At 40.4% G+C, this 25,802-nt stretch overlaps 2 protein-coding genes across 9 annotated transcripts in view; one reads left to right on the forward strand and one right to left on the reverse strand.

The window, feature by feature from the left end:
* MED12L (mediator complex subunit 12L) overlaps positions 1 to 7,823 on the forward strand; it is a 349,139-nt gene extending 341,316 nt beyond the window's left edge. For 4 of the 8 annotated variants that reach the window (XM_055110602.2, XM_055110603.2, XM_057301943.2 and 1 more), the window contains 2 exons: positions 1,491 to 1,572; positions 3,946 to 7,823. In XM_055110602.2, coding sequence (XP_054966577.1) covers positions 1,491 to 1,572; positions 3,946 to 3,998 — 135 coding nt within the window. In that variant the 3' untranslated portion in view covers positions 3,999 to 7,823. The remainder of the gene's footprint in view (positions 1 to 1,490; positions 1,573 to 3,945) is intronic. The other 4 variants (XM_063602975.1, XM_063602976.1, XM_034957599.3 and 1 more) reach the window with 1 other exon arrangement.
* Positions 7,372 to 25,802, reverse strand: part of IGSF10 (immunoglobulin superfamily member 10) — a 28,720-nt gene continuing 10,289 nt past the window's right edge. Inside the window, exons 4-7 of the mRNA XM_003826461.6 lie at positions 24,577 to 24,967; positions 16,108 to 20,454; positions 14,157 to 15,057; positions 7,372 to 9,753 (exon numbers count right to left, since the gene is read on the reverse strand). Coding sequence (XP_003826509.3) covers positions 7,845 to 9,753; positions 14,157 to 15,057; positions 16,108 to 20,454; positions 24,577 to 24,967 — 7,548 coding nt within the window. The 3' untranslated portion in view covers positions 7,372 to 7,844. The remainder of the gene's footprint in view (positions 9,754 to 14,156; positions 15,058 to 16,107; positions 20,455 to 24,576; positions 24,968 to 25,802) is intronic.

Below are 25,802 nucleotides of genomic sequence, written 5' to 3' on the forward strand. Positions count from 1 at the left end.
CATGGGATATACTTGTACTAAATGCAGTATTTGTCATGTGCAATATTTGGGACATGCTTGGAACTAAAACATTATTGTTTATTTAAAAATCACATTTAACTGGACATGCTGCGTTTTTATTTGCTAAATCTAGCAACTGTACTTACAATCCTGGGCTATTCTTGACAAGCTCTGAGGAGGAAATAGATGTTGCACTGGCGTTGGGTAATTGAAGAGTCTTTTTCAAAAGACAAATTACAAAGGTATGGAAAACCAGCTGGAGGTGATGGCCCACTCACTGACTGCCCCTAATCCCAGCGGGACAAGAAGGGGAGAGAGGTAGGGAGGCTACCTGACAGGAGCTGCAACCTTCCCGGTGTGGGGCGTGGCCAGCCAGCAGAGACTCATGGAGGAAAATTGGCAAAAACAAAACTTCACTCTGCTCCCTCCCAGCCTCACTGTGCTCCTATGCTCCAGTCTCCTGGGAGCACCTCCTCCCCACCTAGAAGTCGGAGGGCAGAGGAGCCAGCCTTGTTGATGCCCTCCACACAGGCAGCCTGGTGAGCACACGGAGAGTGGGCACATGGGAAACAGCTAGCACCGTGCTGGTGTATGTGCCTGTGTCAGAACGCCTCGTTTATGACAGTGACAGACCAGGAGGAGAGAAGAGGGTTGGAGGAGGAGAGAAGGGGAAGAAAGAAAAAGAGAAAACGATAGTCTGAAATTTGAAGATCAAGTTAAAAAAGTAAATTGGCACTACCAGTGATTCTAACCAAAAGTAATTTTGCTTCTGGTAGATGCTGCTTTTTTTCCTCTTTGGAATAACCACAATTTTTTGCATCAACTTAATAGATAGAATCAGGGCATGTGGTCCCCTATATTGTGCTTCTCATCTGATTCTTCCTACAGAGCCTGTATTTGCATGGCCCTGGGAATTAGCACTTTCTTAAAGTTAGTGCCTCACTCACTCATCCTGCCCAGGCCCGGGCTCTGAGGGTGGGATTAGCGAACCTTCATCCTCCATCATATGGGGAGGGTATAGTCCCAAATGAGCCCTAGTCCTAGGGCACCACCCTGCCTCACCAGATTATTTTCTCCCATTTGTGCAAGGCACAACCTGTAGTCCTTGAACAAATCTTCCAACCAGAGAGCTTTCATTTTGCCAGTATTAATATCATGATACTCATGAGCTAGCTGGTGAAGGGTGAGATGACCAGGATCTTTGAGCTGCTGAGCTACGTCTGTAGTGTGGAGTTCTTCATTGGGGCTCTTCAAATAAATGCCAACTAATAACCTGGAGCGTGGGTTCCTGAATAGATGGGGTACTTCAGATGTTCACCAGATGCACAACAAGGTGTAGATGAAAATTAATCCACACACAGTTGTCATAGCCCTTTTTTCGTGAAGTGTTGAGAAGTACCTTACAGACTGGCCCTGCGAGTTAGTCTCTGTTCTTGTCTGTGATTGGCACCATGGAATGATTTCTGTCCTTTCTCCTGTCGCCATTACAGTTTCCCAGGCAAGGCTTGCAGCAGACCCAGCAGCAGCAGCAGACAGCCGCCTTGGTGCGGCAGCTCCAGAAGCAGCTTTCCAGTAAGTACCCCTGTGTGTCATGGAACAGACGGCTCCCGGAAAATTAAAAATAAGCCAGCGAAACATAAAGTGGCGGCTCTCCCAAGATGGTACCATCTTCCTCAGTACAATGTTCATGTTATTTGGTTTAGCCCAAGGTATTTTCATTCTGTCTTCGTTTGGTTTTGGCTTGAATGCTTCCTTTCCTGGGAAAGCCCCAGTTTTTCTCAAATTCAGTGAAGATACTTTCTTTTTGCTTCCACCAGAATCTAGAAATATTTCTTCTCATTGCGGGGACTGCTATGGAATTAAAGGTGTCCTTTGTTTAAAGCTGGAGAGTTCAGGGAGCATCAGCTAATGCCCTTAATTATACAGATGAATAAAGTTAGCTGGCCTCCCGAAGATCTTCAGATACAGGGAGGTTAGCACTAAACTGTCAGACTGTGAATGTTCTTACCACTGCACCATCCTACCCTTCTGATAGTGACTCATAAATCAAAACCTATAACATCACAGACAGCATGATCGAGACAGTGTTTTCTCCCTAGTAATCTTGCCTGTAGTGCTGGTGTGGTGTTTTTGTTTTGTTTTGTTTTGTTTTGTTTAATGTGCTGCCTTTCTAGAGAATTTACCAATAGCCCATTTCATCATACCTCATCTCAATGCCAGCAGTGTGCTCCCATGAATTGAATCACCCCTGGGCTGGTGTCATAGGACGGAAAATCCTTTTAGAAATGGGAGCAAGCTCCCTGTGATGCAAAGAATATTAGCCTGGAAGTCAGAAGACGTAAATTTTGGTGTCAGCTTCGCTGCCATTATCTGGATCGTGTAGTTTTTCCATCCGTGCAATGAGTGAGACTAGCAGTTTCTTCTTGGTCTTGGATTATGTACTTGTGAGGTACCAGAGGGAAGACCAGTTTGTGGTGAAGGCAGTGGTGCAGGTCTGGTAGCCTGCTGAGACATAAGGAAACAGGTCATGTAATTACTGAGGGGCAGCTTGGTTTTAGTCTTAATTTTCTGCCTGGCTGCTGTGTGAGTTGATTTTCTGACAGAGGGATATCCCTCTTACACCTTAGTGTCTCTACCAGTGGATACCCAAGATTTTTTTTCTTCTTTAAAAATATTTTCCTCTTATGGCCTCATTTAATGTCAGTTAAATCAAGTAAATCTTCATTTCTAGCTACTGTTTACTGTTTAATAGATCTGGTCTATTAAAACACATTTGTAATTAAAATCTCATTATGTTTCACTAATTCCAGAATCCTTATTCTTATAGAAAATACAATCTTAAGGCAGATTTTTTTCTTCTAGTGTTTAGAAATAGGTAACTATGATTTTTATAAAGTGGCATCTGTTTGGGGAAAGATATCTACTCTTAGTTCCTGTCTACCAGAGCTCAGCTTTTTGTTAAAGCCATCATTTATGGAGGACTTTCTAGGACCCAAGCACTAGGACTTTCCATGTATTGATTTACTTTATTTTTAACCCACCCTGTGAGATTATGTATTATTACTGTTCCCACATTACAGATGAGGAGACAACTGAAGAACGGGAACATTGACTAATTTGCCCAAGGTTTTTCAGCTAATAGAGCTGAGACTTGAACTCAGAAGCATTCCTTCCAGAGCCCACCTCCTAACCACAGTATATACTCAGCTGCCTGATAAGCAGTTATGCCAGACTCCATTGTTGAAGGGTGGTGACTAAACTGAGCTGCTCACCACACAACTCCAGAGGGCTCCTTTGATAGCATGGCCCATGTGAATGGGGCCTCCGGATTTGAATACTCCAGAGTTAAACAAGCAGTAGCTGTTTCTAAGCCCATGTCATTTTTTGGTATCTACTGACCATTCCTTGTTTCTGTATGCATGTGCAGGCATGCATGTCTACATAGGCACACGCTTGAGTCATCACACATGGACACTCTTGCACCTGCATATACTCTTGCACAGTTCTGTTGTACATACCTTATGGCTAGTTGCAGAAAATTGCCCAGTTCCAATCTAATTTTTTCTTACCAATTATGTGTTAAAGTAGAATTGCTGACTTTCATAAGCATTTTGAGAACTTTCAATGTTTTATGAAACTTTTACTGTATTCCTTTTGAAAGTTAATACCAAGTAGTTTAGTTCAGAGGGAGACACTCTGGATGGGCCAGTAACCTAAATCCTGCGGCCTTGCATTGGCAAGTGTGGACTGTGAATAAAGGTGTCCCCTCTGTGGGGTGGTACTTGAATCCCACCACAAGGGTTTTTCAGGGCAAGGATAGTACTCTCCGGCCATTCTGTTTCCCTGTACCTGCAGCTGGTACTGAGAGCAGTGACAAGAGGGTAGCATCCATCTGTGCAATAGTTTTGTGTCTGTAATTTTGGTTGAATTTATTTTTCTCCTTAGGCAACCAGCCACAGCAAGGAGTGACTCCGTATGGGCATCCTTCACACTTCTGAATCTGCAAGAGGAGAAGACATGACGTTTTATGTTTGCACTGAAAAACAGAAAATCAAATTTAATGCATTAGTCATCTTAAAAATGTCCCTTTTTTTCATTTCTTTGACATTTTACTATATTTTATGCTACATCTCACAAAAAAAAAAAAGGTGTTTAAACAAAAAGCCAAGAAGTTGGGGTTTGATTTTGTTGAATTCACCTTTAAAGTAGGTTTACAAATGTGAATCATGCAGGCAGGCCTACTCCCGGAAGAGTGTGCTAGCAGACCTTTTGAAATTGGTGCTTTTTTTGAATCTCACATTTCTAGAAAGAATGGATTATGATGGATCTAAGGTATTTATGTATTTCATTCATTAATGATGACGTTTTTTTTTTTAATTTTATTTTCCAAACTGTGCTGGACCAAACTACTGATTTGAAAGGCATGTCAGATCTTGACAGAAACATGGCCTGTTTATTCTGCATTCACCTGTGATGGTGAAACGGACATTTATTTGCATCGCTCTAATTTGAAATGTTTGTAATCTCATAAGCACTTTATAAACTTTGTTCTTATTTATGTAGGACTTTTCTTTGCTTTTGTTGTGGTCAAAAGGTGCTGAAACAGATTGTTGCTTAGTACTTAAACTTCTTAAACCAAGAACCTAAACCAAGGTTTCTTTGAGAGCTGCCCTAAGATGTGCGGAAACCTGTTAGAAGTAGCTGTACTCAAATTTGTTTTGAGGCAAGATCATTGATGAGAGTCATTGTGAAGGTACAACATGTAAATCCTAAAGGCCTGAAAGAACTGCAGTGGAATCGTCCAACTATTTATTGCCAGTTTTGGTTCTCCTGAACCTTATGCCACCTTAAGGGGAAAAAAAATCCAGTAGCTGGCTTGAGATTCCAGTGCTCACACTTGACATGGTTTCCAGAGAATCTGGCCCCAAAGTCCAGAAGGCTCTGGTTTTCATAAAAGGTGTATTTGCTGTTTATTTTGTATGGTAAGTATTTGCTCTTTTGAATTTAATTATTACTGTCAGTGTCAGTCTTGGTTGTGTATTGCATATACTGTATTTATAAATTGGTGCAAAAAGCACAAGTAAATTATACATCAAATTTATTATAAAGAAATAGTAACTATTTTAACTTTGTTCAAGTATGTGGTAATTTGCTCCTATTAGAGTAAAAAAGAAACCAGTAAATTATCAGTTTGTGTAACTTAAGAGTATTCCATATAATATTTTTTTAGATTTAGATGCATAAAATTTTGAATGTGAAAATTGCAGGGCATTTTAAAACATATGTGGGGGATATTTTCCCATGTTCTCTGTTATTTCATTTTCTTTTGCCATGTGATTTTACATATAATATAGTCAAGCATACTGTGAATAGACCTGTCTATAATGAGCAGACCATGTAAATCTACTTTTTTAAAATGTAGCTAGTACAACTTTAGTAGACATTTTCTTTTGCAAATCATTATCTATAAATAATTTATATCTTCCTAGGTGAGTTACTCATTGCAAAGTTTGACTCATGCAAATGACCTCAAATACATGTCAGCTTACTTTGCTGTGGCAACATCCATGTGAACTGCTTTGTACACTGTGAAAATATTTCACTCCAGCCTGCCCATTTTGTGTTTACTCTGGGCTGGAAAAGACTTTGCCAAAACATTAAAAACTATTCTTTTCACTAAATTAATAGTCTATCTGCTTTCAGAAGATGTATCTATCTGTACACATTTTTGCTGGTTTTGTATATCAGATTTTTTCCTCTCAAGAATCATACTTAGATAAGCTAATGAAGTTGTTTTCTTCAAAGTAATATATCTATATAATGACTGCATTGGCAAATCAACCGAAATGTGAATGTTGTGCCTAGTGAGTGAGTCATGTTCCATCATTGTTATTTCTTTCCAAATGTCTTTGCCAGTTCAGTTTGAACCATATATTTTGTAGCTCAGCATTGCAAACAACAGTAATACTGTTTTAAGAATGAGTGTTATAATTGCATAGCATTTGTATGCACTTTATACTTTGCAGAGGTGAGTTAAATTATTAATCATTTTGCACATGAAAGCTGTGGGGCATATCTTTTTTCTTTTTTTAGGTGAGGAAGTTATTCTACGACTCTAATTAATTCCAAGATTCTATTGAAAGTTGAGGAATGCTGTTTTACTCCTGCGCATTATAAAGAAAATAACTAGAATTACTTTAGTCTTCAGATTTTCTCCCTGTTAATTCTGTATCTTGAGAGGTTTCTTTTTTTTTTTTTTTCTTTTCTTGCAAATGCATTCTTTTGCATTAAGATGGTCACAAGGTAAAGCCCTGTGGCAGAACCTGGTACTACCTTACCAGAGGAAATTACCTTAGAATAAGATGGAGACCCCAGCTCCCCTTAAAGACAAGACCTTGAAATCAAATGGAGTCAGCTATACCTATCACAATTCTTGGATATAAGAAGCCCATAGACTCTCTTGTTTACACTGTAGGCTTTTTCTTAATAGGGTTGCATTTGTCATTGCATTTACCCTTCTTGGCCTGGAAGTAGAGGAGATCAATTTCAGTGCGTATCTTTGACCACTTCCAGCCACAGGGTACTAACATCAGACATAAGTTGCAACCAGGTCACATTTTAGGCTGAGATGGGGCTAGCTGAAAGTCAGTGTGATGAAAACCCAAGGGCGCTATTCCACATGTCTCAAATGATTGGCAGGGGCTAACTTATTAGTAATTCTCGGTTTTGTGCACTGAGATATCTAAGACCTATGGCATTTTTTTCCCATTTATAAAGCTCCTATAATTCTTAAGTACTAGGTGAATGTTTGAATAGATGCTGGAGAAATTACCCTGGAAAACCCCACCCCTAGATTTAGATAAGATCAATCATTTAATATTCCCCAAATTAATTCAGGTTGAATTAAGCATGTAATATAAATTCAGTGAATTACAAAAACACAACATTTTGTGTAGGATTGATCAGATTTTAAATACAGTGAAACTTCATTATATATAATAGATCTAGACCCTCCCAAGCATTTTCCCATCCCATAAAGAATTAATGAAATGAAATGCTTATAGAGCAACGATTCCTGCTCAGAAAAATTTCCTTATAAACAAACAGCTCCAAACCAGGGGTGCCTGAGCTAGATTTTAAAGTTATAAAGAAGTTTCATTGTATTTTTAAAACCTTTTTAATGGGTGTATTTGGACAAAAATAACCCCCTTTTCACATTTTATGATGTGCAGGTATTACATTGCTTTTTACATGTGGAAAAGTGAGCCTGCATTTATTTTTAAATGCAGTTATTAAAACATTTTTGTATTCCCCATCAATGAAAATTTTCAGTGTGAACAAATGGTCAATCATAAGACAGTTCAGTGCTTATTTTCTGTAGGTTTTAGCAAAAAAATTTATAAACCACAAAATATTTATACATCAGGATGGTAAATTTACATAAAGATTGCAGATTTAATATTTTCCATTGTCTCTGTTCTGAGTGCCATGCTTGTAACATTGATAGGAGGTGGACACTAGGCAACTGGTATTAGAAGTTCATTTTTTTACTGAAAAATTCAGGTACATTAGCCATTTGTTATTTTATAGTGAACCATTTCAATGTTTATTGTTATTTGTTGGCAAAATAAAAGTGCCTTAAGTTAAAAGTTTGTTTTGAGATCCATTAAAGAAATCAGTATCATCAGTTCATAATGCATTTATTTACAAGTCCTTTTATTTTGCATGTTCATTGTAAATTTAATACTGTAAATGTATTCAAATTCATTTACATGCCTATGGCTGCCTTTGATTAAACTTCTTCCAAAAAATAAATTCTGCCCAGATGTTGACTTTATTTCATGTCAGATTACTTGAATATACGTTGCTGCATAATCACTACCAAGTGGGTTCTTTGCTGTGCATTTGTATATCCCAGAATCGGAGGTTTGGGGATTCTGAATGACTAGGGTACCTTGTAGGTGAAGCTGCTCACTTCCATGTGTCTTCTCTTTACTTGCCGTTGAGAGAAGGGAGTGGTCAGGCATCTCCCACGTGATTTCTGGCTTGGGAACTCCCAAGGCCACACAGTGGAGCTGAAAGGCTGCCCCTGTCCTGGTGACAATACTCCTGGGTGGACGATTTGTAATTCGGGGAGGGTAGGCTACAATCATTACTGGAACAGTAATCAGTGTATGACCAACACTATTTTGAGCCTTACAGATATAGTTTCCTCTGTCATAAGCTGTTGCTTCTTTAATGACTAAGGTGCCATTGTCATGCAATATGTAGTTCCCATTAATTTGAGGCCTGTCTACTACATAACCACTTGGCATAGTCCATTTGATATTTGGCTTAGGGATTCCATCAGACACACAATGCAGTGATAGAGATTCTCCACTGATGCCTTTTACTGTCCCTGGTGCATAGGTAAGAATAACTGGCTTCTGGCCAATTTCTAATATGACTAATTTCTCAATATAGCCAACTTTATTCCTAGCTGCACAGCGATATTTTCCTGCATCCTCCCGAGTTGTTTTAGAAATGATAAAAGAACCATTGCTTGCTATCAGATACTGATAACTTTGTGGTCCATTGGAAAATCGTGTGCCATTTGGTAAAATCCAGATTATTTCAGGTGGTGGGTTACCATCAACAGAGCAATTCAATGCTGTGGACTTTCCCAGCTGGGCAACTATTTTTTCATTAAATGGATTTCTAAATGTCGGTCTTCTCAGCATTTCCAGCACTTCTAACTGTACTACCAACACGCTCTCTCCACCTTCATTTCGGGCCACACAGATAAAGTCGGCTGAATCTGAAAGCCTCACATTCCTAATTTCCAAGGTTCCATTTTTATGGACTGTGATTCTGCTTCCATAGTATGGGGCTGTGAGGAAAATATTGTCTGGCATGATCCACATGACTTCAGGAGATGGTGTCCCTTCAGCTCTGCAGTCAAAGTGTTTTTTGGAATGTCTCACAGCTGTGGCTTTAATAACAGTTCTGTTTGTATACAGACCATTGATTAATGGAGGTTTAGAGACCACATCCAGTTTGTACATTTTGGTGTCATCCCCACTGGGATTTCGGGCTACACATACGTACTCTCCAGAATCGAGCAGTTTCACTTTGTTGATGGTCAAAGACCCATTGGCATGAAATGTGTACCTATCAATGGAGAAGGAAATCATGTCATTGGAAGGCAGCAACCAAAATATTTTTGGTTTGGGATCCCCAATGACCTCACAGTCAAGGACAGCTGTGTCTCCAGCTTTGATTCTCTTGTTGGTTTTGTTACTCTGCCTTATCCGGGGAGCAGCCGTTATAACTGTTAAGTGGACCTTCATTTCATCTTTCCCTAGGGTGTTCTGGGCATAGCAAGTATAATCTCCTTCCTCCTCTACCCCAACTTTGTTGAAGTATAAAGTTCCATTGTTGAAAAGGGTGTATCTCCTAGTCCTGTGGCCACTGTCATCGGCTTGCATTGCATTGTTGATCATGGTTCCATCAGGCAAACTCCAAGATATCTCTGGCACTGGGGAGCCGGAAGCTTTGCAATCTACTTGGAAATCTTTCCCATGGAGCACTTGCTTTCTAAAATACTGCTTGTGGTCAATTTTGGCAGGTTTCAGTCTTAGGCTAACATGCATCAGTATCAGATCATCCCCCATTTTGTTTCTTGCCACACACAAGTAGACACCACTGTCTTTTTCTGTTACTGATCCAATAAACAGGGATCCATTAGGGTAGACGTGGATCCAGCTGCCCACTCTAAGGAGAAAAGAGATTCATTTGAGTGTGCAGCTGTTAGCAATGAGGGAAACTGTTTTACTCAGGATTGCCTCCCTCTGCCCCAGCTTTATTGAAGCATGACCAATGAAAATTGTGTGTCTTTGAGGTGTAGAACATGACATTTTGAGAGAGATATATATACATTTTGAGGTGTGTGTGTGTGTATATATATACACATATTTGAGAGAGATATATATATATATACATTTTGAGATATATATATACACACATACATTTTGAGGTATATATATAGAGAGAGAGAGAGAGAGAAATGACCACGATTAACTAGCATATCCATCACCTCATAGTTACCTGTTTTTGTATGTGTGATTAGCTTTAAATTGTTGCAATAAAAAAAAAAATTACTACCAGCTTATTGTCTTCTAAGCCATTTGCTGAAAGATGAAATTACCTAATTGAACAGGTATAATTTAGTGCAAGTAAGTATTTCTCAGATGGAATTCAAATGAATCTCCGTTACATAGTAATTTTTTTAAAAAAATCTTAATGAAGAGGCACATGCTAGAAATATGGGAGTTCTAGACACCATGACTTCCTTGACCATTTCACATACCAAGTAAACTAATTGGATCCACAAACATGGTGATTTTGTAATATATATAGGTAAACTCAGTTGCTCAGAAAAGATGCCAGATGATACTTTCTAAACAGTTATTAGTAACAAAACAATTACTGAATCATTTGGTTAGAAAATAAATTCTACTTTGGCTGGGCACAGTGGCTCACACCTGTAATCCCAGCATTTTGGGAGGCCAATGTGGGCAGATCACTTGAGGGCAGGAGTTTGAGACTAGCCTGGCCAACATGGCAAAACCCCATCTCTACTAAAAATGCGAAAAATTAGCTGAGCATGATGGCACATGCCTGTAATCCCAGCTACTTGGGAGGCTAAGGCTTGAGAATCGCTTGAACCCAGGAGGCTGGGGTTGCAGTGAGCCGAGATCACACCACTACACTCTAGTCTGGGTGACAAAAATGAAACTGTTTTAGAAAAAAAAAAAATTTTACTTTGTTATAAAGAGAATACCAACGCAAGATTCCTTAGAAGGTTGTTGCAGCATCTGCCCTCTATGGGCAGCTGTACAGTGACTAGTTTTTGCACTAGATTGAGCTGTGTGGAATACCATTTTTCTCCAGATGTACAGTGGCTGCACAGCCTATCATTACCAAATTTAACCACCAGATGGCAGATCTTTCCTGGTAAAACTAAATCTACTTTTTTAGACCAGTGGAGACTCAACTGGTGCTAAAATTGCTATCAGGGATACCTATATGAGAAAACGTCTTTCTTATTTTTGGGCAACATGGGCTAAGCAGGTAGATAAAACTGGAGAGGAAAGTAAAAACTTTTCATAGCATAAGTGCTAACCAAGTCAAACAGCCTCAAGTCATTTCTCTCTCTCCTATTTTCTATTTACTTACTTATATTTTTTTGAGACAGGGTGTCACTCTGGAGCCCAGGCTAGAGTGCAGTGGTGAGATCACAGCTCACTGCAGTCTCAACCTCCCAGTTCAAGCAATCCACCAACCTCAACCTCTGAGTAGCTAGGACTACAGACACACACCACTATGCCCTCCTAATTTTTTTATTTTTTGTAGAGACAGGGTCTCACTGTGTTGCCAAGGCTGGTCTCCAACTTCTGGGTTCCAGCGATCCTCCCGCCTTGGTCTCCCAAAGTGCTGGAATGACAGGCGTGAACCACCACACCCAGCCATCAAGTCACTGTTATTCTCCAGCAAAGGTAAGTATGGAAAGTATTATAGTAAAATATTAGAGAAATTTTTTTTCCCCCAAGTATGGAAGGAAGTTCTCTGGCATATAAACCAAAGTAAAATCAATACAAATACACCTAAAGGAAGGGAAACTGCCAGGTGCTTTGCACTGGTTGTTTAATCTTGAAGTAATTCCCTCACTATACAGCTGAAAAATTGGTATTTAGAGAGATTTAGCAACTTGTCTTAGGTCACAGGGCTGGTTCTCAAGCCTTATGCTTTCCACCATGCTATACTGGCATTCTTTCCTAATGCTTTCTAAAAGTATTGGTTCTTAAACTTGGCTAAACATTAAAACACTTGTGGAGTTTAAAATAATAATGATGTCTGAGTCTCACCTCCAGAATTTGACTTAATATGTGTGCAGCATGGCTTAGGCATCAGGATTCTTACAATTTTCCGGATTAAAGGTTTCCATGTGCAGCAAAGAACCACTGTTCTAACTTGGTTCTCAATGAAGATCCCTCATCAGCTGCATTAGAATTACATGGGCCGAGTTTAAGATGCATATTTCCTGGCTTTGGTTTCCTGAAATTCTGCTTCAATAGGTCTCGCCAAGGATGTAGAAACCCACTCTTTAAAAAACTTCCCAACTAACATAAACAATTACGTTTGAAAACAAGTGTCAAATTTTAGCAACAAAATCACCTGGAGGGCTTTTAAGAACAGATTGCTTATTAAAATAAAATCAGAGCTCCTGATTCAACAAATTCCCAGACAATGCTAATGCTACTGGTAGGGGGTCTTCCCTTGGAGAAAAACTGGCTTAGAGTGATATCCCCTGCACCCAAGATCTGATGCAACTGGAGATTGTGACATATAACAGACAGAACTATTGTTGTTTCTTTTTATAAACTAATATTTTTGAGAGAATTTACTTTTGAAAATAGAAGGTTTCCCAGAGTGGAAGACAGAATTCTTAATAAAGCTTAATGCAGAGGCATCTTCAGCCTCTCCAAAGCACAAAACTCACATTTCATAACTCAGCATTTAAAAATTCTAAATCTAAACAAATTTCAATTTAATTTAGGTGATTTTTGATGACATTTGAAAAACTTGAGAATTAACATTTACTTTTGAACTAAAGATCACAAGTTAAATTTATTAGCTGTATTCAGTATCAACTCGTGTCATTAGAAAAAAATCTTCAACTCCTAAGCATGAGTACAAATTCACATTTACTATGTGTAATTTTTTTGCATGGATGTTTTCTATTAATGAATAAACAGATATATAAGATGGAAATTCTCATCCTCATTTTTTGTCATGTAATGGAAAACCATTGTGTAAAGTCATGCCACTTGCAAAAAAAAACCTCATAAGCTATAATTATTGATTTTTGAAGATATAATTTATATAGAAAGCCAGCTATAAAATGAATATTGAGGCCAGGCGCGGTGGCTCATGCCTGTAATCGCAGCACTTTGGGAGGCCGAGGCGGGCAGATCACGAGGTCAGGAGATCAAGACCATCCTGGCTAACATGGTGAAACTCCGTCTCTACTAAAAATACAAAAAATTAGTCGGATGTGGTGGCGGGTGCCTGTGGTCCCAGCTACTCAGGAGGCTGAGGTAGGAGAATGGCGTGAACCTGGGAGGCGGAGCTTGCAGTGAGCAGAGATCATGCCACTGCACTCCAGCCTGGGTGACAGTGCGAGACTCCGTCTCAAAAAATATATATATTCATATGCCTATAACAGACCAGAGAAAGTGTGTATTTGTATATATGTGTCTCATCACATCAGAATGTGGGGGCCCTGAATATGTTTCACTTGGTGGAGGTCTTAATATTGTGACTTTCACAAAGTGCTTTGTAATTTTAGGAAAGAAAAAATTAAGTACTGATTATAATGAAGTGTAAAATGTCGAATAGGGGACTCAGACGAGTAAAATAACGGAGTGTCTCTCTCTAGAATCTCCACTGCATCATAAAAATTCCCTTCTCTGTTTTGTTTACAGAGAGTGTGAATATATTTATACAATTACTATTTTTTTTTTTTTTGAGACAAAGTCTCACTCTGTTGCCTAGGCTGGAGTGCAGTGGTGCAATCTCGGTTCACTGCAACCTCTGCCTCCCAGGTTCAAGCAATTCTCCTGCCTCAACCTCCCAAGCAGCTGGGATTACAGGCGCCCGCCACCATGCCCGGCTAATTTTTTTTTTTTTTTGTACTTTTAGTAGAGATAGGGTTTCACCATGTTGGCCGAGCTGGTCCTGAACTCCTGACCTCAGGTGATCCACCTGTCTCGGCCTCCCAAAGTGCTAGGATTACAGGCGTGAGCCACCGTGCCTGTCCTACAGTTACTATTTTAAAACTGTGCCAAGTATGGAGATAAATGAGATTTTTTTATTCTGCCTAAAATATAAAAACCCTATGAGGTTGACCCTTTGAGTTAAGCATGTGAAAAGAATGGTTTTTGTATTCAAATGATCTCAAAAGATTAGTTTTTTTCGAGAGAGTTTCCTTTATGTCCAAAGTCTGTGTGTACTCTAAAACTGCTGCTAGCCTCACTGTGTCACTTTTTCCATTTCAGAAGTTGTACAGCTAAATAGATAAAGCAGATAATTCCAACCCAAAGGTATAGTCTTACCTATGCTGCTGGTCGACCACAGCCTTGGATGGTAACCTCCACATTATTTGGGGTTTGGGCTCCCCAGTGGCTGAGCAGTTCAGTAGTAATTTGTCCCCAAAATTCACTTCAGTCCTTTTCTGGGATGCAGCTTCTATCCTGGGGCTGGTCACTCGCTCTTCCATTGTAAGCATTACTACTCTTCGCTCCGAACCAGTGGAACTGGTAGCAATGCATTCATAAGTGCCCCTGTCTGAAGAGGCTAGGTTTCTTATATACAAAGTCCCATTTGAAAATAAGAACAACTTGGAACTGGTAAACTGTAATGGTTTCACTTCAGTGCCATCAGAGAGGACCCAGTAAACGCTGGGCTGAGGAGTTCCTTTTGCAGTACAGGGCAGTTTTAAACTTTCACCCCAAGTGCCTACAATGACTTGCCTCCTTTGCTCTAGAATAACAGGTGGTGCTGCAATGACTTGTATTTTAACCAGCAGTGAATCCTGGCCACCTGGGTTGCTGGCCACACATTTGTAAAAGCCACGGTCATAAATACTGAGATTGTGGATGACCAATGTTCCGTCAACCGTCACCACAGCCTGCCTACTTCCCTGGGATGATTCTGAGACAACTGTTTGGTTTGCAAGAATCCAGGTAACTGTAGGGCTTGGCCTACCTTCTGCTCTGCACTTCAGTTCCACAGTGCTTCCGGAATGAACTGTGATCTCTTTGGTACGTCTCTCCAGGATCCTGGGAGGATAGGAAACCACAGACAAGGTGACATGAAGGTGGTCTGTGCCAAACAGATTGGATGCGGAACACAAGTACTGTCCGCGGTCCTGAATTTCCACCCTCTGGATGGACAGGGTACCATTGGGGAGAACCTGGACCCTGCTATTCTGTTTCCTCTTAGATAAATCAAGTCCTGAGAAGAAAAAAAGAAAATTATTGCTACAGGTCATCAAAGTTTATTTAGAAAACATAAAGCTATCGTTTTTTGGGCTACTAAGAATACATTTAAATTAAAATGAAAGCCCAGCCCTATGGCTCACTTGTATAATCCCAACACTTTGGGAGGCTGAGGTGGGACAATCACTTAAGCCCAGGAGTTCAAGACCAGCCCTGGAAACATAGTGAGACCCTGTCTCTACAAACAAAAAAATAAAATATTAGCTAGGTATGGTGGTGTGCACTTGTAGTCCCAGCTACTCAGGTGGCTCAGATAGGAGGATTGCTTGAGCCCCTGGAGACATGATTGTACCACTGCACTCCACCCTAGGTGACAGACCAAAAAAAAAAAAAAAAAAAAAAAATTAGGACATCTAGTCTTCAGATTGCTAAAATTATTCCTGGATTATTTTATTTAATTTTATTTTTATTGAGAGAGTTTCACTCTTGTTGCCCAGGCTGGAGTGCAATGGCACAATCTTGGCTCACTGCAACCTCCGCCTCCCAGGTTCGAGCAATTCTTCTGTCTCAGCCTCCCAAGTAGCTGGGACTACAGGTGCCCACCACCACACCCGGCTAATTTTTGTATTTTTTTTTTTGTAGAGTAGGGGTTTCACCATGTTGGCCAGGCTGATCCTGAACTCCTGACCTCAGGTAATCCACCCACCTTGGCCTCCCCAGAGTGCTGGGATTACAGACGTGAGCCACTGTGCTCAGCCTGGATTTTTTTATTCACATAATTTTACTTTAAAAGCCAGATGGTTCAATACAATAACCATTCTCTCTTTTTCAAATCATATTACTTTGAATCAGCTTTTGAGGCATTCCAAAAAATGTTCTTAGTTAACATATTTAAGCCCTTCTGATGAGTGAAAATATGCCAGTGTCAAATGAGGATATTAATAGTTTCTTTGTCTTAGAAAAATTTGAAACTGATACTGATTCTTTGGATGTTTAATCTCAAAACATAACAATCTTCTTCTTGTTTTCTAACAAAAACTAAGTGTAAAGAAAAAGTTTCACATACCTGATGGGACTCTGGTCCAATGAATGGTGGGCAGGGGATTTCCAACAGCTTCACAGGGAAGAAAGGCATCTGAGTTAGCTGGAATAGTAAAACTTGCAGCTTTTCCTCCAACTATTCTGGGCTTTTCAAATATATACCTAGACAAAGAGTCAAAGGGAAGGAGTTTGGAAGTTGTTGCTTCTTGAACTGGTTTCTTATCAAAGTCACTCTTCTTTGTGTTCTTCTGTCCATCCCAATCTGAAACAAGAGTGGTGGCCTCGGACAGGCCTGTAGTAGCCAACATGCTTACTTCTGGCTTTTTGCCTTTTTCAGCAATTTCTGAGTATGGTTTGTGCCAAAATTGGTTTTCTGCCCAGGGAGATGGAGTTAATTTAGAATTCTGTGATTTAACTGTTGTTAGTGCTGGCATGGGAGTAGAATGTAACAGATTAGAGTAGATGAAGTGAGTGGTTCCAATTGTGAACTTGGCATTTGGGTGAACCTTGGGGGATGTTGCAACCTCTGCTACTAATTGCTGTGGTTTAGCATTGTGCCTTGAGGATTCGTGCAGCTTGACCACTGTATTTGTCATAAGCCCGGAAATGGGAGTCGCCACGTTGTCAGTAACTGCTTTCTGAGTAAAGGGAGGGGAGATGGGAACTGGCATTAGAGTAGCACTGCTGCTCAAGAATGGTGGGATGGTTGAGTGTCTAATGATTGCTTTCCTAGTTGTGGTACTCTGGTGTGATTTGCTGGACACAGTTGTTTCAGAAGCAATTGTGCTCTTCAAAGTCTGAGTACTTGCTTGGGCTAGTTCTTCAATCACATCTGTCAGATTAAGAGTTCTTGAATGAAAACTGATTGTGCTTGAAATCCCAGTTGTGTTTTCTGGTGGGGAATGAGTGAATGCAGAGACACTGGGCTTGACTGAAGTTTCGGCTGTGGTTAGAACAGGAGGTGTCATAGCAGTGGATGTAGTGAAGCCAGAACTCTGGTCTGGAGAGATGTTTGGGTCAGTCCTGTTCTTCTTTTGAGGCTCCTGTTCTCCTTGTATTGTTTGTGCTCTGGATCTCTCTGTTTGGGTTTCATAAGTGATGACAGATGCAGGGAAGGTAGGAGTTGTTGCTGGTATTGCTGTTTGCGTTGATATGATGCTTTTTGTACTTGAGTCTTTGCTTATAATACTAGGAAGCATAGGGTTAAGGGGTGGGAAGGGAAGCTCCTTCTTTGTTGGAAGACTTCCAGGATTGTGTGTTTTGGTCATAGTGTGGTGAGCTGTAGTCAAGGTATTAGATGGAATTTGCATCACACTTGTTGAAAGTGTGGTGAAATGGAAAGGGGAGACTTTGTCTCTGGGTAAAGCAGGAGATGTTTTAGGAAGCATCACAGCTGTGCTTTTTTGTAAACTAACTTTATGTTGATTCCTTAATCTGCCTTTTGGGTTATGGTTATTTACAAAGTTCTGTTGCCAGGGAATTTTCCTTCTTGAAAACCTTGTAATGGCTATAATAGTCATTGGTGGCTTGGTGATAGCACCTGAAAGTGACGATGTAATCACTGAATCTCTTTTAGCTTCATTGGTGCTAGACACACGTGGGTAACTGGCGTTTACTTTGTGAGTTTTTTCCATGGGTATGGATGTTGGAGCATATGTCATGACTGCACCAGTTGGAGTCACTTGGGAAATTTCAGTACTGAAATATTTTATTGTGGGTGTTGTTTTCTCTACACTGGGTTTGTTCTCAAGTAGTAATAGTGGATTCTGGACTAGAGTTGTAGACTCTTCTGATGGGACTCTGGCAATGTCAGCTTTGGGGTAGGTGATGGGAGCAGCACTTGGAAAAGACAATGCTGCTGTGGCAGTGGTGAGCCTCTCCCTGGGAAGACAGGACAGACATGTCACATTGAGCACTGTGGCTGAGAATGCAGTAGTGCTTTTTTCAGAAGAACCTCTGGTTGTTGACCTGAAAATGCTGTATCTATGCCGTCGCAGAACTGGAGTTCTATATGGGCTGATAATCCGCCCCCTTCCGCCAATTTTCCTCTGCCTCCCAAAGCGTCTGAACAGCGGGATGTTAACTGTACTATTTCTAGGGATCGGAAACTGAGAATGAGCAGCTGTGTGTGGATCTGAAGGGAACGTGGAGGTGCTAAGTATTTGAGTAGTGTGAGAATAGAAGTGATTGGGCCTGGGCTCACTGACTTCTCTTACAGGTGTCTGATGACTATTTGTGGTATTTACTGACTCTAATAATAGTTTGTTGGTGGTGCTACTAAGCATTTTGACATTGACATCTTTGATCATAGTCCTTACTGTTATTGGGGGTCTACTTTGGAAATGCTCTCTTCCTCTTCCCATCTGGTCAGAGTCCTGAAATTCAGTTGCTCCAAGTAGCAGTGGAAAGACAGTGGATGAATGTTGATTGGTTGTGCCTTGTATTTGGCTTGACATGGTTGGGTTTATATTCTTTGACATGGCTGTAGTTTTAATAGCAGTAGACAGTTTGAAATCTGTGGGTTCTTCAGGTGGTAGTATTTGTGAATTCACAACAGGAGAGAATTCTGTGCCATAATTTATGTTTGTCATAGGACTATCGGATATTGTTCTGGAGTCGGCAGTCACTGTCCTTGCTGGAAGGTTCAAAGCTTTAGTGGCCGGGACCATAAATTCCTCATGTAGAGCGAGCATGCCTGAGGAATCGTCTTCTTCACCAGGTATGTTTGGGAGTTGGGTGACCACTGGGGGTGGGCTCACTGTGGTATTTTCTTGCTTGTCTGGCACAGCATTCTTTTTAGCTTTCTCCAACAGTGCCGCCCAATGTTGTGGGTCAATTCTCCTAGCAGAGGGAGGGAAATGCCTCCTATTCTCCCTAAAATGTCGATGTGTTGAATCTCCACGTCGCTGGAGTGTTAATTCCCGATAGTTGTGCCTCTTACTTGTGCTTGAGGTGTGTTTTCCAACCTCAGCCTCCATCAGAGCAGATGTACGGAGCTGTGCACCTAGTGGCTCCTTAAGATGAGCAATAGGATTGGACTCATCAAGTCCAGATCCCTCTGTTTCTCCATCATGCTCCAAGGGCCTTTGTCCTTTCATCTTGACTGAAACTTGGAAAATCAAAAAATCAACCCCTAATGGGTTGGCTGCCACACAGCGATAATAACCTTGGTCTTTCGGGGTGGCCTGTAATATTCTTAATGTGCCATTGTTAAGAACTTTCTTGTCTCTTGATGACTGATAGAGCACATTGTTTCCTGGAATAACCCAGCTAACAGAGGCATCTGGGATACCAGTAGAATGGCATGGAAGATCAAGTGTTTCACCAATGAAAACTGTGTGATGAATCCCATTTTCCTGATAGGCTTCGACCAAAGGTTCTACCACAGTTATTCTATAGGTGAGAATATCTGCATCATCATAATTGCTGCTTATACAGTGATATACGCCTGTGTCAAAACTATCAGCCATCTGGAGTTCCAATTTTCCACTTTTGTCTATTAGGATCCGTCCATCCTCACTGACATAAGGGGCTCTCACTTTACTTCCATCAGCTAGAAGCCACTCCACGTGTGGGGTGGGGTCTCCTTGGCCTGGGCAGTTCAGGCCAACGGTTCCACCTACCAAGACAGTATGTTCCAGCTTAGTATTGTTATCCCTTGAAATCATAGTCCATTTGTGTTTCACTGGCCTCATCTCTGCTCTTGGTAAAGTGATTTGAGCATCACTGGAGTACTGGATCTGTAATGTACTGAATGTGGTGGCAGTTCTGTTCAGCTGCAAGGAAATTTGGTCTTGCATTAACCAAGAGGGATCTGCTCTGAGATCTGCCTCTATGTTGGTAAAAATGTCTTCAGGCTTAGGAGCCACCTGCTTATATTTGTAATACAGCTGCGGTGTTTCACTAAGCAAGTGGCTCCTTTCTAGTATCAGAGGAGAATCACTGTACAAAGCCAAAATTTGCCACACTGGCTGAATGTGACCGTAATCTATGTTGCACACCAAAAATGTTGAAAATGAAGTATTTAGCATGATGTAGTCATTTTCTTCAGTGAATGCAATGGGTGATGTCCTTGAGGGCTTTTGAATACTGCAGACCATGTTAGCTTCATTTCCAGACTGATCTGTCATATTCAAAGTGAGGGAGCCAAAGGGTGCCATGAAACCTTGGGGAGAGATGAAAGCAGAACTACTGTCTTCCAGAATAGTCAGGCTCTTTGATTTCAGGGATGAGTCAATGGTTGGCTTGGCACACTGGAAAGCTGCAGCTGAGACCATAGCTAACGGCTTGCCTTTAGAAGTCCTAGGGTTCATGCAAAGTGGACACTGCTGAGCACTAGAGGGACTTCTATCTTTTTTGCATTTTATTACATCTGGAAAAAAATCACAATTGAATTATCAGTTGTGACCTCTTTATGAATTGACACAAACATTTTGAAGAAATAGCTTTTGCTAGAAGCTGAAACAATTTGGAAATTTTAGTGTTCAATGGAAAGTTTTCTGATTTTTTGCTTCTGAATTTGATTTTTTAAAAAGCTATGTCTGTATACCCTGCTACAACATAATATGCATAGACATAGGATTTTGTCTATCTTATTCACTGCAGTATTTCCCATGTTCAGCAAATGCCTGATATATATTTGGTACCCAGTAAACATTAGTTGAATAAGTCATTTTTTTTAATCTAGGGAAACAAAATGATATGCTCATGTTTGTCAGTTTTTATTAATAACAGTTTAGTTCTATTTCTTCATTTTAACATTTTAAGATGGCCACAGGACCTCACTGTTCTTTAAAAGACAAGCTGTTTATTAAAGGATTATTTATAATTCCTTGGGTATCATTAAAAAACCCAAGTTTATTTCCATTATCCAAAAGAATATTGACTGAATTACAGGGTACCTTGACCTGGTCTAGCTTAGTAGCAACAGGAATTAAGAGAAGCAGATGGACGCAGGAGACAATGAAGAAGGTAGAACCAATCAATAGGAGGTGAGGATTGACTGAATACGGACAGTGACTAAAAGGAAGGGTCAAGGAAGACTCCGTTTTATGACTTTGGAAACTGGATGGTTGATGGTTCCCTTGGATGAGGTAGATGCACTAGAGCAGGTTCAGGTTTAAGGGGGAGGGAAGAACATTTTGCCAAGGCAGTGGGGAGGCTCATTAAAGGTCTGACATTCTGGCGAAGTCAGAGGTTGCAAGTCTTACAGCACTAGGACCAGCATTATAAGGACCAGCATTTCTAAGTCATAGGTGCCTTGTCTTTCAAATATTTGGATATCACATACCATTTAAAAGCTCTGCTCTGGTGAGCCTATTTAAAATGGCTGGTCACTGGAATACTTGGTAAGAGGTATAGACTTTTCCCTTACACAAAATACAGCCTGAGACATCCATGCTGTTCCATATAGTAGCTCTTATATGATGCACTGGACATGGCACTTAACAAAAGCATTGTACTTCTTAGAAGATCTAATTTGTCAGAGTGGCTAGATAGGGTCAAATCTCCTTCCCATGTGTGCACATGTCCTCTCAAAGGCTTAAGAAACTCACTCTGACCAAGGACACCAAACTCTTCTGCGTGTACTACAGTGTGACAGGTAATGTCACAGATGCCTGACCAGTAGGCATTCTTCAGCAAATTTTATAGTCTAAACCTATGCAGAGGAGGTGGCTGGCAAGTTGGGAAACCTTTGAACAATCATAAGAGTTGCCTCCTGGCTGGGCGCAATCGCTCACGCCTGTAACCTCAGCACTTTGGGAGGCCGAGGCGGGCAGATCACCTGAGGTTGGAAGTTTGAGACCAGTCTGACCAACATGGAAAAACCCCATCTCTACTAAAAATACAAAATTAGCCAGGCATGGTGGCACATGTCTATAATCCCAGCTACTCGGGAGGCTGAGGTAGGAGAATCACTTAACCCAGGAGGCAGAGGTTGCGGTGAGCCAAGATCACACCATTGCACTCCAGCCTGGGCAACAAGAGCAAAACTCTGTCTCAAAAAAAAAAAAAAAAAAAAAGAGTTGCCTCCCCATCACCCACTTGCCAACAAGCTGTATTCCTTTACCTACTTATCAGTACCCTGGGCTAAGACAACATGGCAGACTTCTGGCTTAATGAAACCTCATCATAGACTATGCTCACACTGTGGCATGCTTATTATTGCTTGCCCTGAGCCAGAGTTAGCAGGCCTTGGACGTCAGGTATTTTGCCTCAAATGCAAACCTGACCACATCACCCCCATTCCCTCCATCACACTCGGTTCCAGCCCCATGGAAATCCTTTCCATTCCTCAACCCTGCCATGCCCCATTGGCTCTGGCATACGCTGTTCCTTCTATGTCCCGCACACTTGGTGTCTTTCATCATGACCCAAGTACGTACCAATCATCCTTCAGAACCCAGTCTGAACAGCACTTCTTCTGGGTGGGCTCCCTGTTTTATAGTCTCCGGGTACCCTTCACTTCTTATATCCTACTTTTTCATTATTCACTATTAGAATGACTTGTTTACTTATCTGTCTTCCCATGAAACTATAAACTTCATTCTTGTTCATCTGTATGTCCCCAGCCCTGGCCAATGGATGCTCAGGAAAGATCAGCAGAAGGAAGAAAGGCAGACAGGCAGGCAAGAAAAAGTGCCTAATTCTATGACCATGTTTTTTTGTTTGTTTTTTCACATTTCAACTTATAAATTGAGATGTGCCTTACAATTGAGGATGTTTTACAGTAACAGCTGACAAATTGGCAATCAATATAGCTATCACAGCTTGTATACCTATAAAGACTGTCATAGCTATTGTCATTGCTTTCCATTGTATCACATGTATTGGTGCTACGACATATATTAAATTTGCCTTTAAAATGTTTCAATTAAGATTACACTATGATTTAGCATAAAAACAGGTTGTCAAGTATGTAAAAAAGAATGGAAACAGAGCAGCAGAACATAAATTTCATATTCATGAAATAAATGCTCATTAGAGAAACAGCCACAAATTCATTTTATAGAAATGCTGCATCAACATCTTTGCAGAATCAAAGAATAGAAGATACCCACAAGTAGATAAAGGAGTGTTACATTTAACTACTGAGATCAGTGCAAAAGGATTGCCTACCACATGCCAAGTGAGGCACCTGAAGCCATGAACAACTGTCGAATCTCTTGAAATCGATGACAATTTTTCAAAGCAGAAGAGGTTGATGTGACTGACCCATGGGTCTTGTAAAAATTATTAAGTCATCTCAGTCAAAAGGATAACACTTGATTATTAAGACTGAAAGATGTGAGCCCCTATGGGTTTCATTATTTTACATATATAGAGTTATGAATTAACAACAGGGACACATTCTGAAAAATGCATCATTAGGCAATTTTGTTGTGCAAACATGCAGTGTACTTACACAAACCTAGATAGTATAGCCTACTACACACCTAGGCTATATGGTAAAGCCTACTGCTCCTAGGCTACAGACCCATACAGCCTATTACTCTACTGAATACTGTAAGCAACTGTAATACAATTGTAATTATTTATGTATCTAAACTTAGAAAATGTAACATATTGCACTACCACTTTATGATGGCTACAATGTCACTAGGCAATAGTTTTATTTCACCTCCATTGTAAATCTTATGGGAGGATCATTATATATGCCATCTGTTGTTGACTGAGATGTCAGTATGCAGTGTGTGATTATGTGTGTGTGCATATGTATATGTACATATGACAGATGTATAAATGCATATATGATGTGTTTTTATACATATATGTAAGTTTGGGACATATTGAAACCACAGTTAAAGATAAACTAGATGCAGGAAAGGCAAAAGACTTCTAATAGGAGTAGATATAACCAAATGTTATCCATTCAAGAATGGAAGTATAGGCAAACAACCCAAGTGGTGAAATGGTTATTCTGATGGAGATGGGGTGGGTGGAGAAGCAGCCAGACTTCTCAGAACGGCTGAGCAGTTTGCTGGCTGGCTGAGAACCATCAAGCAGAAAAGGAAAGGAAGGGCTCCAGGCAGGGGCAGCAGCAGGTATGAGGAGGTAAAACAGCTTGTGGTGTGGCAGGAAGTTGTCCAGAGTTGTTAAGAGCAAAAACTGCCTGTGTGCCTGGGATGGGCAGGGCTGAGGGTTGGAGAGGAGGGAAAGGAGGCTGAGGATAGGCCAGCACCACACTACGAGGACCTGGCTTGTAGCCTAAGGAGCATGAGATTTATTCTCTAAGCCAGGGATCAGCAACATTTTTATAAAGAGCCAGATAGTAAGGATTTTTAGGCTTTGTGAAACAGTTCTGTGACACTACTTGACTGCCACAGTTGCCAAAACACCCATAGATGATGTGTAAATAATTCATTATTCTTGAATTATTTCTGAGATGTTATTTTCTCTCCTAAATTACCCTGGGCTCTCCACTTCCTAATATAATACCTCCAAGCAGATTTGCTCCACTTAATTGGGACAAAAAAATAAACAATATAGATACCTGGCTTCTCCTGTATCCAGTCAGACAACCACTTTAAATGGCAATCACAGGTCCATGGGTTTCCATGCAGGTAAAGGCTGTCTAGGTCAGGCATATAGGAGACCATCTCTTGAGGGAGGGAGGTCAGGAAGTTATCAGACAAGTATAGGAACTTAATGAAAGAGATTTTAAATATCTGGAGGTAGCTCAAAGAGACAAATGTATCTGGGTGGAGCTTAGTGAGCTGATTTCCTTCCAAGTGCACCAGGCGGAGAAAGTTGAGCCCATAAAAAACCTCTGGGTTTATAAACTCAATATTGTTGTGGTCCATGTGCAATCGTGTCAAGCTCCTGAGGCCATAAAAAGTATCTTTCTGAAGTTTTCGGACTTTGTTATAGCTCATTTTTAAGACCTATGAATTAAAAAAAATAACATATTTATGTTGTCAAAGGAATTTTCACAAGAGGGAAAAGTCCTATCAATAACAAAACTTATGTTGAAATTAATTCAGTGCAATTTATATACCTTCTTAGGATCCCAATTCAATCAAATTCATTGCAAATTAAATATGACAATATCAGAAAAATTAGAACACTCATGAACATTTGCCTATTTATATTAAGGAATGAGATATATATATTTCTTTTTTTCTTTTTCTTTTCTTTTTTTTTTTTGAGACAGAGTCTTGCTCTGTCACCCAGGCTGGAGTGCAGTGTTGTGATCTCTGCTTACTGCAACCTCCGCCTCCTGGTTTGAAGCGATTCTCCTGCCTCAGCCTCCTGAGTAGCTGGGATTACAGGTGCCCACCACCATGCCCAGCTAATTTTTGTAGTTTTAGTAGAGACGGGGTTTCACCATGTTGGCAAGGTTGGTCTCAAACTCCTGACCTCAGGTGATCCGCCCACCTCAGCCTCCCAAAGTGCTGGGATTACAGGCACGAGCCATCATGCCCAGCCAGGAATGATTGTTAAAATTTAAGATATATGAATGATATTGTGGTTATTTTAAAAAGATTTCTTAATTTTGAGATATATAGAAGTACTTACAGATGAATATTATGAAAATTTGGATTTGTTTCAAAATAGTTGAATGGAGCGGAGAATAGTGGGTAGGGGTGCAGGTGAGACATCTGCTATGAGTCCATAACTATTGCAGCTGGGTAATGGTCCATTACAGTTCATTATATTCTTTCTACTTTTGTCCATGGTTGAAAATTTTTATAAGGTTTTTTTTTAAGTCTTAGTATT

This window comes from Pan paniscus, chromosome 2 (assembly GCF_029289425.2).
Source record: "Pan paniscus chromosome 2, NHGRI_mPanPan1-v2.0_pri, whole genome shotgun sequence".
Classification (NCBI taxonomy): Eukaryota; Metazoa; Chordata; class Mammalia; order Primates; family Hominidae; genus Pan; species Pan paniscus.